The sequence below is a fragment of the Arachis ipaensis genome, chromosome B6 (assembly GCF_059453495.1).
Source record: "Arachis ipaensis isolate K30076 ecotype BB chromosome B6, ASM5945349v1, whole genome shotgun sequence".
NCBI lineage: Eukaryota > Viridiplantae > Streptophyta > Magnoliopsida > Fabales > Fabaceae > Arachis > Arachis ipaensis.
Window position 1 is genome coordinate 15,222,702 of NC_142441.1, and position 15,621 is coordinate 15,238,322.

At 34.4% G+C, this 15,621-nt stretch overlaps 2 protein-coding genes across 2 annotated transcripts; one reads left to right on the forward strand and one right to left on the reverse strand.

Annotated features, from left to right (window-relative positions):
- Positions 1-516: 516 nt before the first annotated feature.
- On the forward strand, positions 517-2,571 carry LOC107645865 (uncharacterized). Its single transcript, XM_016349994.3, has one exon. It carries the CDS (start codon positions 639-641, stop codon positions 2,394-2,396), a length of 1,758 nt encoding a protein of 585 aa, XP_016205480.1. The 5' UTR covers positions 517-638; the 3' UTR covers positions 2,397-2,571.
- A 724-nt stretch (positions 2,572-3,295) lies between these two features.
- Positions 3,296-5,890, reverse strand: LOC107645864 (gibberellin receptor GID1C). Its single transcript, XM_016349993.3, has 2 exons — positions 5,505-5,890; positions 3,296-4,913 (listed from the first exon to the last, which is right to left on the reverse strand). Exons 1-2 carry the CDS (start codon positions 5,541-5,543, stop codon positions 3,915-3,917), a joined length of 1,038 nt encoding a protein of 345 aa, XP_016205479.1. The 5' UTR covers positions 5,544-5,890; the 3' UTR covers positions 3,296-3,914.
- Positions 5,891-15,621: the final 9,731 nt, after the last annotated feature.

Sequence of the window (15,621 nt, forward strand, 5' to 3'; positions counted from 1 at the left end):
AAAAAACAAAGATACAAAAATTAATATTTTTGGATTTTATATGATAGTGAATTAAATATAAAATAGAGCAAGTAATAAAAAATTTTAATTGACCTTTATTTTTTTCTTCACACAAAATTTAAAATAAAAAATAAAATAATAAAAAATATAATTATAAAAATTTGATAGTAATAATAAAAAATAAAAAAATAAATTGTGTCTTTGTTGCATATCCTTCTTATCAAAAAAATATAAAATATATTAATTCAATATTTTAAGACACAATATCTCTTTTTATATCTCATGTACTAAACAAAATATTATGTCATTGTATTTTTGTGTCCATATCTCAATGTTCAAACCTTATAATTGTATAAACAACCCTAAGAAGCCCAAATGGCCCAATATGAAAAAGTAAGACAGGACCCAAAATTTGAATTTGAATTCCAAAGGGCAAAGAAAACAACAAAGCGACTCTCTCTCTCTCTCTCTCTCTCTCTCTCTCTCTCTCCGCTTTATATTACACAACGGCGCATAAACAGAGACACTCCATCTCCATCAATCAACATAAACCCTAGAAACTAGAAACAAAGAAAGAAAGAACGAAAGCAAAACCTTCTCTAATCTCGTTATCTTCTTCTGCACCACAATCCTCAAATATGGCCAAAAAGAAACTGTCCCACCAATCCAAACACGAACAACAAGTTCCTCAACAACCACTCTCTATGGATGATTCCACCGAGAAGCTTCAGAGCCTTAAGGACCTCAACTCCATGCTTCTTAAAGAGACTGCACACCGCAGACAACAGGTTCAGTCTCTTCTTGAAGCCAAGGAAGCTCTTCAATCTGCGCTTAACCGTTCCTCAATGCAGCAGAACGCCTTGCATTCTCACCTCGCCATGGCCTCTGATGACACCGTCCTTTTCGAGATCCAAAACCTCGTTGCTTTTGTTCTCATGGAGCAGCAGATTCGGGAATCCGGTCACCGCTTCGCTGCGTTGGTCGCCGAGAGGAACGAGATTGACAAGCTCAATGCCTGCCTTGAGGCTGAGATGGATCAGATCAAGGCTGATTTCGACGGTGTTGTCGCCGATGCGAATGCTTTGAAGGAGAAGCTTTTTGAGAGCGAGAACAATGAGAGGAAGCTTACGGAGGAGGTGAAGAAGCTGAAGCTGGAACAGGAGAAGATGGTTGTTGAAGGGAACAAGAAAGAAAGAGAGTTTGGGAAGGTGGTGAAGGAGAGGGACTTGGCTCTGAGGAAGAATGCTGAGTCAGAGAGAGTGATTGGTGAGTTGAGGGGTGAGATGGATGCTGTTTTGAAGCTGAAGACTGCGAAGGAGTCGAGAATCAGTGAAATGGAAGTGGAGATGAAGCAACTCAAGGAATCATTATGCGGTTTGCACGAGGAAGAGGCAGTGATGAGTGCTAAGATTCTTGAATTGGAAGGGAGTCTGGGATTGGCTGAGGAGAAGGAAGAGGCAATGGAAATGGAGATTGAAGCATTGGCGAAGCAGAAGGAGGAGATAGAGGTGAATGTTGAGATGTTGAAAGAGGGAAGAGATAGCCTTCAAAAGGCTCTGGATAAGGTTCAGAGAGAATTGGAGAATAGGGGGCATGAGATTGATATGCTTGTTAGGGAGAAGAATGAGATTGAGATGTTGAAAGTTGAGCGCGAGAGTGAAATTGTCGAGTTACAAAGAGAAGTGGATGGATTGAAAGATGTTGTGCTTAGGTTGAAAGCATCATGCAGCGATTTTGAAGAGAGAAACAAGCACTTGCTATCTGAGGTGAATCATTACAAGGATTCCATTGAAGAGGTAATGCTTGAGAGGGATGACATCAAAAAGGGATATGATGAGGAGAAAAACAAAGTGAAGAGCTTGGCATTGCAAGTTGAGGAAATGGAGGATAAAATCAAAGAAATGGCGACCGAGTTAAGCCAGATGATAAGTGAGAAAGAGAAGCTAGTTGAGAAGAACAAGACAATTGAAAGCCGCGTGGGTGTATTGATTAACGAAATGGATACATTGCAGCAGAGCATTGTCGAGGCAAGGCGAGTCTCTGAAGATTTGAGAGCCAAGGTTGAGTTTTCCAACAACAAATCAAACCAGGCACTTGCATTGTTGAAGAGTACTGCTGCACTTGTGTGTCAGTACAATGAGAGTGTAGAGGAAGTGCTATCTATTGAGCAGAAGGCTGACGTAGAAGAAGTGCAACCTTATGTTGAACAACTGAATGCAATCAAGAAGGCATTTAGGAGCAAGAACAAGATGGTGGCTGATATGAAGCAGCAACTTGAGTTGATGCATTGCTCTGTGGTTTCAGCAAATAAAATGAAAAGCTTGTGGACAGTTGTATCCTCTGCAACTACAATTTTGGCTGCAGCATTAGCTGCCTATGTTGCCAAAGGGCACTGACTGGGTTTAGGGTAGTAACAAGTAGTTGGGCACTCTTGAATCATATATAATCCATTATTAGAAAGTCATCGTTGGCCTTTTTATTAGGTAAAAACCCTGAGCAAGTATGTCAACTAATTAGTACCATGAAATTAGCATTATGCTGTTGTAATTTCTAATTGCTTACCTTCCTTAAGTACACTTTTCAATCTTTCTTTGAATAAAAAAAAACTGTCCCAAAAGCAGCAAGAAAACAGAACACAATGCTAAGCCAACGACGTATAACGTATTCTTTCATAACATCGTCAGATAAATGTGATTAATGAGGAAAATAATGAATGAATATCCATGGTTCCGACAGTTCCATCAAAGCTGTCATCGTGATTTCTTGGGAAAATATTTTAGAATTTAGGTGAATGAATCTAACTGATTAATTAATCTCAGTTACATGGTTCGTTATCATAATTCAACTAAGATTTCAACTACAATATGTCCAATATGGGATGTTCACAAAGTATTTATCGGATTTATTATTATATTTATACATAAATGGCCCCAGATAACGCATGACTCAAGAATCGATCAAGAAGAGTCCTCCACCACTGGAGGCTTTCCAGTTTCCACTGGTGCGGGTGCTGTGCCCAGTGATTGATGTGGGGGCACTTGTATATAAAAGAAAGACCAGAGGGATGTCCCTGCATTAGCAACACATGAATGCGTTTTTGCTTTTCCAAGCTAGACAATTCCAGTATCTTCTGTAGTTCTGCCATCCAAACTTTCTAATATTCAATCATGGCCAAGACAAGAAGTTGCAATAAGTACACACAAATGTTCATCCTTCCATAACCTTTATTATTCTTTTATAATGAACAACGATTCACACACTGACCAACTATACGATGTATAAACAGAAACCAACATACTACCAATACAAGTTTCAACATTAGACAGAAAATATATATATATTCCATTTACATTGGCAGAGTTTGTCCATCGTTGAACTAGAAAGACAACCCCATTAATTAATATACTAACAGTTTAACAGTCTTGACAAGCTTACATGAATATAGCACAGGTATAATCATACACCACCATAATGCCATTCGACACTTTCACTATCAGTTTTCCAAAATTAGCTATATATATTATATAAATAAACTATAAACTATGTAAACCGCACCCCCACTGATTACCTATCACAAGGTCACGTCCACATTGCTGTCTTCCTTCTTCTTGGCTGAAAAGACTAGGTAATCTTAAACTTAACGGTTCAACAGACAGTCATGGCTCCCTTTGTCCTAATATCTTACCTATCCACATCAGTGGTATTGATGATGATGTGCACCGGAAAACTTCATGCAGCTATATGCAGGTTACACCGATATCATGACACATCTCAAACCAGAGAAGTGCCAAATAACAGGGAGCAGGGTCCTATAGTATAAAATAGAAGCACAACTCGGTTAAAAAAAGTCTAGTACCATAACAATTGCCTACATAATCTTCTAACCTGTCCTTGCAATCAGATGAAAGTTAAGCCTATGAACGGTCAGAGCTCACAAAACTTTTTATCTCATCCATGACTGTAGAGAAGTGCTCGTTGTTTGGTAACAAGTAAAAGCCAATTGTTGCCTGCTCTAGGTATAGTAATTTCACATTTTGGCCAGCCTTCTCAAGCCCTTTTGCATAAGCCAATTGCCAATCCTGAACAAGGTCTAAACCAGCTACCACTATAAGGCTCTTCGGGAAGGGAATCCCTTCGAGGCTTCTTCCTTTGGGGCCAAATGGGTTACATGCCTCATGGTCTTTATTTTCCCCTTCTGGAAGAAAAGCTCTCCAATACCAGTCTCTATCTTGAATTCTAACAAAATATTTCCCATCCAACCGCTTTTCAGACTCAGTTCTTTCCTCCCCACCAAACAATGGGTTGAGAAGTATGTTCCCCATTACTTCAACTCCAGATTCTACTGCTTTCCGTGCAACATGATGTACAATGTTCCCACCAGAGCTGTCACCGGCCAAGTATATATGAACTTTCTTGTCCTTCCTACTTTGGAGCCATGATCTAGAACTGACCCATTGGAGAGCCGTCCAACCATCATCATACGCACAAGGATACCTGTTTTCGGGTGCACGTCTATAATTTACTGATACCACAACAGCATTACAAATTCCTACCAACCGGCGGCAAAGTGTATCGTATATAGCGCTATCAGCCGAAGAATGTGCAAAGCTTCCACCATGAAAAAATATGATTACAGGAATAACCTCAGAGTTTACAGGCTTCTCAATGTCCACAAGAGTCCTTGCATGGTTTTCTCCCTCATCAGGCCGATAAATTCGACTAAAAAGACTAGTTTCACGCTCAACAACAACATCAAACGAGAACACACCATCGACAGGGCTGGCATTGGCAGGTACTTTCCGATCAAGGAACTCAGCTAAATCCCGGTTGAAAGTTCCATCAGGGCGACGAAGAAGATTGTAAGCCAGTTTAAAATTGGAGATAAGAACCCACATATTTAGCGGAACCACCATCTACATCAAATAGGAAAAAAGATAGCACTATAAGATAATAGCCATAAAAGGAACCCCAAACAAATTATAAATGCAAATAAAGGAAAGGTTTTGGCAAGCATAAGCTGAACCCAAAGACACTATAGATTGAGCATCTTAAGTGCTACACAAAAGTGGGAACTACCAAAATCAGCAGACATAAGTGACAAAATCTAACCTCAAAAGGGCCAAAAAGTAAAAAACATTCAAGGGTAAAAACCTCAGCGTCTAAAAAACGGGTTCATCTTGGACACAAATCAGAAACATAAGCCACAAAAATAAAAGCGGGTTCTTTTTTATTTATTTATTGCTGAGATGTGAAAAAAGAGAACCAAAACAACAATCTGAAGCTGTTAACAAAAATCATAACACTAATCAGAATCCAGGAAAGTACATACCTAAATCAGGCGTATTATCATAGCAGAATTCATTAATATTAAAAAAATTAGAAAAGTGATCAGGTTAGTAGTAAGCAAGAGCAAGAAAACAAGCTCGGATTCTCAAAACCATGAGAAACACGCAACAATCTGAGATAAAAACTTAACAAAAAGTGGGAAGAAGGAGCAAAGAAACCTTGGATTCGTTGAGGTTAAGTTGGTTACTTTCAGCCATCGGAATCGGAAACGAGAGAGATCGAAGATAGAGAGACGGATCAGAAGTCAGAAACTGAGAAGAGAAGCAAGCTCTCGCAACTTCACATGATAAATGTGGAGAGTTCAGAATCACTGCCACAAGGAAAAAAAAGGGGAGAAGAAAAGAAGCAGAGGAGAGAGAGTGTGAGGGGTGAAGGATAAGAAGAAGGTGGAAGGATGCGCACTGTAGCAAATGGTAGGAGACAAATGCTAAAGTGCGAGGTGAGAAAGAGGAACGCGACAAAGCCAAGGGGGGGTGGGGCCCAGGACCATGAATGAATTTGGACCCAATAAAGTGGATTGTTTTTGTTATGACGTCATCATCATCAGGATAAGGGAATTCCGCCAAGGCGAAACGGAGGGGGACAAATATGCTTCCGTTTATACGGATTGCCACGTGTCATCACAGGAGCCCCTCTTCAAATTCCATTTTATTTTCCTCCCTCTTATTGGGACATGACACCCTTCCTATCTTCTTCCACAGCACACCACCACAATTTTGTACCTTTACCTTCTTCGTAACACTGTTTTGCCGCACTTCATAAAGCATAATGCTCAATACACTATGATAACAAATTCCCAGATGGATGGTTTTAGTATAAAAAAAAAAAAAAAAAAAAGAAACACGTATATAATATAATTATAAATAACTACTTAGTTACCTCTGATCTCACCATTGAAGATTTTACTAATTACTTAAATATTTATTCAAATGATACTATTTGATAGGGGTGGCAAAACGGGTCGAGCTCGTCGGGCCGATCCGCTAAATCCGCTAAAAAGGCGGGCCGAGTTAGGATTTGGAGTCCGTCAAATTAAAAAAATCTGCCAAACCCGCACTGCCATATTGGCGGGGCGGGCCAGTCCGCCGGGCCGAAAATTTTTTATTTTTCTTTTTTTATTAAATAAAAGAGTGATTACTATTATAAAATTAATAATTATAGAATTTTTAAACACTTTTTTTCATTTTTTTATTCTTCTTTTAGTTATTAACTTTATTTATTTTATTTTACAATTTCGTATATATTAATATATGCTCAAATTATATGACTTATTTTTTAAAATAGAAATGATTCTATTGACAAATATTATTTTGAACAATTTTATTGAAGTTAAAAATTTAAAAAAAAAAGTTAAAAAATTATATTATAATTCGACTATTTTTTATTTGTATTTGATTTTTTAATTATTATTTTTTGGTTAATTTTGATGAATTTTAGTTTTCAAAAAAAAAAAAAAAAAAAAGTCAAGCGGGCTAACCCACCCCGCCCCTATCCGTTCGAGGTGAGTAATTACCCACTCTCGCACCGGGACGAGTTTTAATGGGGCGGGACGGGATGGTAGTTATATAATTTTTAAAATTTTATTTTATTTGTTGGATTTAATAATTATAGGGGCGGGTAGAGGCGGGGCGAATACCCGCAGGAGCGGATTAGTGTTTAACATTTTACTACCAGCGGGTAGGGGCGGGATGGATTTGGTGCAGGTTTTTGTAGTGCGGGGCGGGTCGGATAGAGCAAAAATCCGCCCCTACCCGCCTCGTTGCCACCCCTAATTTGGTCCACGGATAGTATTTAAAAAAAAAACATAATTATTGTGCTCCTATTAAAAAACATTATTAGTAAGCTTTAATTTGATGTTCATAATAAGAATAAATTATTAATTTTATCCTCAGATTATTAAAATGTTGACAAAAATAATCTCCATTTTATGATCGACAAAAATATATTTAAAATATTGAAAAATATTACAAAAATATCGATCCGTAAATAAAAATTTGTTCTATTAACAAAGTTGATTGAACTGTTAAAAGGATTCTGTTACATCTTTCTTCTGCTTCTCCTTCATTCTCCCTCACTTTCTCCCTCTCCCAAATCTCCTAGAAATAGCTTAAGCTTCATCCTCTTTACTCTCACTTTGAATCCATGACTACTGTCTTCCGATCTTCTCTATCTTGCACTCTCATACTCCACTCCCTACTCCTTTTTTCTTCTCAATTCTTCTCACTTTTACTTCTCCAACACACAGAATAGTTGCTCATCAACCCACACCATTTAAAATAGAAATGATTCTATTGACAAATATTATTTTGAACAATTTTATTGAAGTTAAAATTTTAAAAAAAAAAGTTAAAAAATTATATTATAATTCGACTATTTTTTATTTGTATTTGATTTTTTAATTATTATTTTTTGGTTAGTTTTGATGAATTTTAGTTTTCAAAAAAAAAAAAAGAGTCAAGCGGGCTAACCCACCCCGCCCCTATCCGTTCGAGGTGAGTAATTACCCACTCTCGCACCGGGACGAGTTTTAATGGGGCGGGACGGGATGGTAGTTATATAATTTTTAAAATTTTATTTTATTTGTTGGATTTAATAATTATAGGGGCGGGTAGAGACGGGGCGAATACCCGCAGGAGAGGATTAGTGTTTAACATTTTACTACCAGCGGGTAGGGGCGGGATGGATTTGGTGCAGGTTTTTGTAGTGCGGGGCGGGTCGGATATAGCAAAAATCCGCCCCTACCCGCTCCGTTGCCACCCCTAATTTGATCCACGAATAGTATTAAGAAAAAAACATAATTATTGTGCTCCTATTAAAAAACATTATTAGTAAGCTTTAATTTGATGTTCATAATAAGAATAAATTATTAATTTTATCCTCAAATTATTAAAATGTTGACAAAAATAATTTCCATTTTATGATCGACAAAAATATATTTAAAATATTGAAAAATATTACAAAAATATCGGTCTGTAAATAAAAATTTGTTCTATTAACAAAGTTGATTGAACTGTTAAAAGGATTCTGTTACATCTTTTTTCTCCTTCTCCTTCATTCTCCTTCACTTTCTCCCTCTCCCAAATCTCCTAGAAATAGCTTAAGCTTCATCCTCTTTACTCTCACTTTGAATCCATGACTACTGTCTTCCGATCTTCTCTATCTTGCACTCTCATACCCCACTCCCTACTCCTTTTTTCTTCTCCCTTCTTCTCACTTTTACTTCTCCAACACACAGAATAGTTGCTCATCAACCCACACCATTTTCTCTTTGTCTTTGATGACAGAACTTCGTTGTTGCCACTGCTGCTTGCTTGCCGCCCTTCTTTTGTCGTCAGAAGCGGATCTCGCAGTTCTTTACCCTCTTCACTCTCACAGCAGATCTCTCGATCTTTTCTCTCAGATTCGCCATCGCCGTCACTACTTGCTCGCCGCCCTTCATCACAGAAATCTGTCTTGCAGCGCCTTACTCTCCTCTCTCGCAGTAAGCCAACAATGGACAGTCTTTCTCTCTCCAGGGCAGTGATTCGGTGAGGAGCTCTCTCTCCAATTCCTCTCTTTGTCATTCTTTCTCTTTGAATTCTATTTTTATTAGATTATTAAAAAAATCGTATTGAGAAATTGTGGAATTGCTTATTATGGATGATTATGACTGATTATTGTTGTGGCTGAGATGAAGAGGGTGAGACGTAAGGTCTATTTTGGGAGGTTTGGAGGAGGGAAGGAGTCACTAAGATGTTGCTTATTGTTGTTGTAATTACTTTGGAGAGTGAGAGAGGACGGGAAGAGAGGGCAGCATCACCGCAAGAGAGGGCAGCATCACTAAGAAAAGCAGAACAACAAGGAGAGAGAAAGAGAGAGACAGCAAGAGAGAAGAATCGAAGAAGGAAAAGTAAATGAGGAAGATGACACTGAGAAAGAGCAAGACCACTGTCGTACTTGAGGAAGAGAAAATGTGGAAGAAGAGGCGACGTCGTATTTGAGGAGAGAAATAGACAAATAGTGATAAAGATGTTGTTGTAGGAGTTTTAGCTAGGAAGATGATGATATTGTCGTTGTTGCAATTTCGCGAGTGATTGAGACTGATTGAACATTAAATAAGCCTAAGTCCATAAAATTGGAATACTAATTTAACCTAAAGAATATAAATTTCAATTCAAATTGATAAGATCAAAAATAACGTTAAAACTTATAACGCCAAAACAACTCATCAGTATGCAATAAATAGAAATAAAGATAAATAAAAGCCTAAATACAGTTAAAAGAGAACCAAGCAGGAGTAAATAACTCACAGTATAATAAAGAGAATGGCATTTTTTTTTAAAGTTTACAAATATTAATCCCAATCTGTTGTCAAAAAGAACCCAAAATCCTAAATTTTTAATCTTGTAAATTTACCAAACTCACAAACACTACTGAAGAGCCTATATTTATGAATTTGATACTCAATTTGTTTTCTTTCTTCTTTTCTTGTACTACATTAGTACATTAAAAATATAGTGTCAAAATATAAGTTAATTGTTACGGTATTAAAAAAATAGTGTTTAAATTATTAAAAATGGTTAAAAAGGTAATATTTAATTTAAAAGTATATAAATAAATAAATTTTAAAAATTTAATATTTTAAAAAAATTAAGTAAAAATTAGATACTATAGAATTTACGAAAGTATAAAAATGAGTTCGTACATTATTATTCTAATAATTAACTGCAAAATGGGAGCTATATTTTTTAGGAGAGGGCAAGTGCAGGATGGGATCATGGAAGTTAAATATAAAATTATCTTTACTAATATTGTACATGTTTTTGGAATCAGGAAGTGTTATTTAACTATAATATATTTGAGAATTTGAGTACATATAATCATCAAGAGAAAGACCAAACTAGAAGCATTAGGGATCGAATAAGTTTTTAAGAAAAATAACAAAGTTATAAAAATTGAATCGGTTATCAAATTAATTGATGAAATAAAAAATTTAAAATCTACTTAATATATTAAAATTGTGTTTTCTCCCAATTAATGGAAGTGAGATGTCGATTTTTCATGAATTCATTTTCCTGCCAAAATGAATGTACTATTTTTTCTTCTAAGTTTATTTTATAAAAATATCTTTATTATAATCATACTATAATTAGTATAGTCACCAAAAAAATTTGAAAGTCACCAAAATACTATAATTAGTATTTAAGTAATAATGCATATTTATACTAATTTAAAAAATATCTTTATTATATATATATAAAATCAATATTTAATACATTATTAAACTACTTATCAATTATCAATCAAAAATATTTTTAATTATTTTAATTATATTGATAATAATAATAATAATAATAATAATATTAAGGATAAAATATCTTTTTTGTCCTTGAAATTTGGCAAAAGTTTTAAAAATATCCTTAAGTTTTATTTTGTTTCAATTTGTCCCAGAAGTTTTCGATTTGCATCAAATATACCCTCGACGGCTAAATTTTCAAAAAAATTAAGATCAATCTAACAATAATGCATGAAAATTATGCTTGATTTGCTTGTGTTGAGGGTTGTTCTTGTGAAATTGTTGTTGAATTGGTCTTAAATTTTTTTGAAAAATTAGCCGTCAGGGGTGTATTTGATGCAAATCGAAAATTTCTGGGATAAAATTGAAACAAAATAAAACTTAGGTGTATTTTTAAAACTTTTGTCAAATTTCAAGGATAAAAAATATACTTTATCCTAATATTAATAATATTAATAATATAATATGATAATTATATGATAATGACACCGATTATTAATATAATTTATATTTCTTTAAATAAATTTATTTTAGAAAAATATTTTTATTATAATTATATTACAATATTATAATTAATATTTAATGAATAATACATAATTATACTAATTTAAGAAAATATCTTTATTATCTATCTATCTATCTATCTATCTATGTATTCTATTATATAAAAATTGGGTTTTTGTACTTAATGATGAAATTGATGTGGCATGCTCTTGAGGTGTTTTTTGATTTATTTCATTTAATTCGTTAAAGTAAATCAATTATAATTAATTAATTATATCAATTAATTAATTTGATTAGACATTCAAATCTCAATATTTATTATAATTTATATGAATTAATTAATTATAATTAATTATGTCAATTAATTAATTTGGTTAATTATATTATTTATTTGATTTGATTGGAGTAAATATCAAATTATTTAATTATTTAATAAATAATAAATATAATATCGAAATATATGAATTAATTTAATTAGTTTATTTTTCTCAATACCATCTATTTATACAAGATTAAATATTTTTTACTCATTTGCTCTCTTTTCTCTCTCTTTCTTCCTCCCTCCCTCCCTCCTCCTCTCATGTTTAGGATACAATTTTTATAATTTATTTATTTTTTATTTTTTTATCTTTATTTATACATTTTATTTTTTTATATTTTTTTAAAATTTTTGTTTATTTTAATTATTTATTATTAGACGCATACTTTTTTTCTTTTTAGCTTCTGATTAACCAAAAAAATGTGTCATCTTTACGTTATTTTTAAATAATCTTACTATAATTAGGGTCCCCTTGTCTAAGCCCCCTCCTAGGCTGGAAAACCTCCAATTTTGCACCATTCCACAAGATGGAAAAGTTGGATGCTTGAACGCAATTCATAATCAGATTAATAGTGCACTAGGAGAAACCAAAAATACCCAAAGACTCTGCAAGAAAAGTCCAATCCACTCTATCATATGCCTTTTCCAAATCAATTTTGAAAGTACTGGCTCTTTTTTTTTTACTTGGTCTTCTTAAAAAAATGTAGCGTTTCCTGAGCAACAATAATGTTATCTGGAGCATCCCTATCATGAATAAAGCCCCCTTGAGTAGGGCTTACTATCTCATCAAGAAAGGGTTGCAACCTGTTAACCAAGACCTTTGTGATGATCTTATAGATGACATTGTAGAGTCTAATAGGCCAAAAATTCTTGAAAACACCAAGGGTTTTGCACTTGGGAATAAAAACTATAAGATTTTCAACCAAGGACGAACTCAAGGGGCCACCAAGAAAGGCTCGTTGCACGTCTTGCCAAACATCTCGACCAACGACCTCCCAATACTCTTTGAAGAAAAACGTTTGAAAACTATCAGGACCAGGAGCTTTCAAGGGACTCATGCTATCAACTGCTTGGTTAACTTCCAAGAAGGAATCGACTGAGTAAGAGAAACACAAGCATCTGGGCTAAGCTTAGGAGACGGAACCACTCCCAAACATGAAAGATCAACTTACTCAGTAGAACAAAAAAGCTTTTTGTAGAATTTCAGAGCCTCAGATTTCAGAGCATCCTGATCCGTAGTCTAAGAACCATCACTAATAAGAATTCCATGGACTTTGTTGGATTTCCTTCGAATGATAGTCTGTAAGTGAAAGAATTTAGTGTTATGATCCCCATATCACACTCACTCTCACTGCTCCCTAGACTTTTGGAACCAAAATAATTCTTCCAGAGCCAAAATAGTATTCAGCACTACCCTTAAATCCTCCTCCTTTTCCCTCAGTTCAGCATCATCACTAAATTCCAGCCATTTTTGAACAGCCTCTAATTGAAATTCAAGATTTCTTTTGTTGACAAAAATGTTTCCAAAGACTTTAAAATTGAACTCTAACGAAGCACTCTGAATCGAGTATATACTCCTTTGAATACACCCTGCAGTAAAAATTCTGTCCCATATTTTTTTGATGAATGGTTTATATTCCGGATGAAATGCCAGGCCACCTAAAATCTGAAAGGGCTGGAACCCCTCTTCACCGGGGCTCCGAGGCACCGAACTAAGAGAGGGCAATGATCCGAGTGAAAACGACATAGATTTAAAGTATTCTCGTAATGACTTTGTTATCGTTCCCAAGTGAGATTGCTATCAAGTAAATACATTGAAAGGGGAAGCAACATTCATATTTTTTTAATCCATTTACCTTGGGCTTTCGGTGGCATATCACTAATGGACGGACCTACGATATGGATTGTGGTCAACTTGGAGTAAATTCCCGAAGTATTCCCATGGTGGTTCCTGATATTCACGCAATTATCCAATTTAGTTTTTGAGGTTCTAATTTTTTTTTTATAGTGATCCTTGGGTTTATTTCCGGTGCTGACTTAGCTAACGGAGTGCTTAGTGGCTATTCTTTACCACGCTAACTAAAATGACGTCATTTTGGTTTGGCATCCATTGTTGGGCAAAACGATGTCGTTTGAGTGCAAATGTGTGTCAAAAAATAGTTTTTGATCAAACACAGAAACTCATTCACCTTCTGCACTTTCATTATCGTTCTTTTTCTTCTTCTTCTTCTCTTCTTCTTCAATAGCAAAAGGCTAGGGTTCAGTTTTTTGCAATTGTTTGTGTTGCGACGACACTAATGGCGCTAAACTTGTGGGTTAGATTATCTTTTCCTCATCTGGAAGCAAGCATTTGCCGACAGAAATTGGAAGCAGAGAAGAAAGTTGAGAAGCATGCCCCTCTTGAGATGCTCAACAATTGTTCTTGAAGGGTTGGAAGTAGAGAAGACAGAGTCACACAGATAGTTTCACTGACTTAGGAGTGCCAAAATCGGGGTTTCGAACAAGAATGGATTCGAGATGGGTCCAATACTAGGCACCCTTCCCCTTTCTGGCTTTGGTTCGAACCGTGATGAAGCGTTTTATTAAAGCTTTAATGGCGATGTTTGTGGGGTTGGTGGAGTTTGTAGAAGCCATTGTTGGTGTTGGTAGGAAAAGGGTGTCTGAATAAAATGGGGTCTTTAAAGTGAAGGGTCACAACAGGGTGGTTGTTATGGTGGTTGGGGGTGGTGGCATCACCATTGGGGTGGTGGCAGTGAGTCTCGTTTATAAAGTGTAGTAGAGAGTAGTTACATCAGCATTCCGTCAGTAGAGTTAGCACCGAAAATAATTCTAGAGACTATTATAGTGTATGAAGTTGAATGTGAAAGATCACTATAAAAAAAAATTAAAACATCGAAAATCAAATTGAATAATTAAGTAAATATCAAAGACTACTATAGAGATTTATTCAATAAATTCTTCTTTATTTATAATCTATCAATTAATTCTTCTTTGTTTTAAGAAAAAATTCTTCCACCTCAGAGATTATATATATAAAATGATTTTGCTATACTCTTTATAATAGATATTATTTTTAAATTAATATTTTCTTAATAATCGCTGCATAATTTTCTTATTTTGTTAATTTAAAAAATTAAATATATAATTAATTAACGAGAATTATATTATTTTATGAATATGGTGTATAAATAATATACCTGATAATATAATATAAGGTAAAATGTATTTTTGATCTTTTAAATTTTTAAAAAATTTTAAAAATATTCCTAATGTTTAGGATAAACACTCTTTTAAAATGGTTGGAGTTTAATATTACGAGATTGTCTTGTTTTAATTTTCGTTTCAAAATTATCCTTATATAAATTGATTTAACTTAAAATGATTTATCAAGAAAACCTAGTAAATTGGTTTAAGTTTAATTGATTAAGTAGAAAAATAACTTTGTACAATAAATCAGTTTTTCTTAAACCAATTTATTAGAAAATTTGAAAAATATGATAAATTGAGATATGTAAAATCGATTTACTAAAAACTTCATACTAGGGTGAAGATTTACAATAGAGTTGGAGAAGAGAACTGATTTCTTTGGCAAAAGAAGGTGAGTATAAAAGTAAGGACATTGTCAAGGGGTGAACATTGATTTTTGGTGGCAATAAAAGTAAAGCAAACATTAAGGAGGAGAATCACGACGATGATGAGAGAAATTGAGAGAGAATGATGTATCGATAAAGACGATGATGAACAAAAATGTGATGATGATGATAATAGGATAATACGATGAGAAAAAAAATGATTTTAAAAAAAATTGATAAAAATATTAGACTCAATTTTACTTTAAATGGTAAAGGCAAAATTGAAACAAATTAAACATTAAATGAATGTTTAAATTTTTTTAAAAATTTTAAAGACAAAAAATATAATTTATCTTATAATTAAAAAATACATACAATTTTTTAGATAAACTACCAGTTCGATTTATAAGTTTAATTTGCTATTCATGTCAAATATAAAAGGCTAATACTAAGAATGGGAACGGGTCCCATGGGACGGGAATATGCCCCCGGCCTTGCGTTCAAAAAGTTCCCTTGTCGCCGCCTCGTATCTGCGACTGATAACGAGTACCCAATATCCGTTGGATATCTGATCTCCATGGATTTTTTAAAAAAAAAAAAAAAAA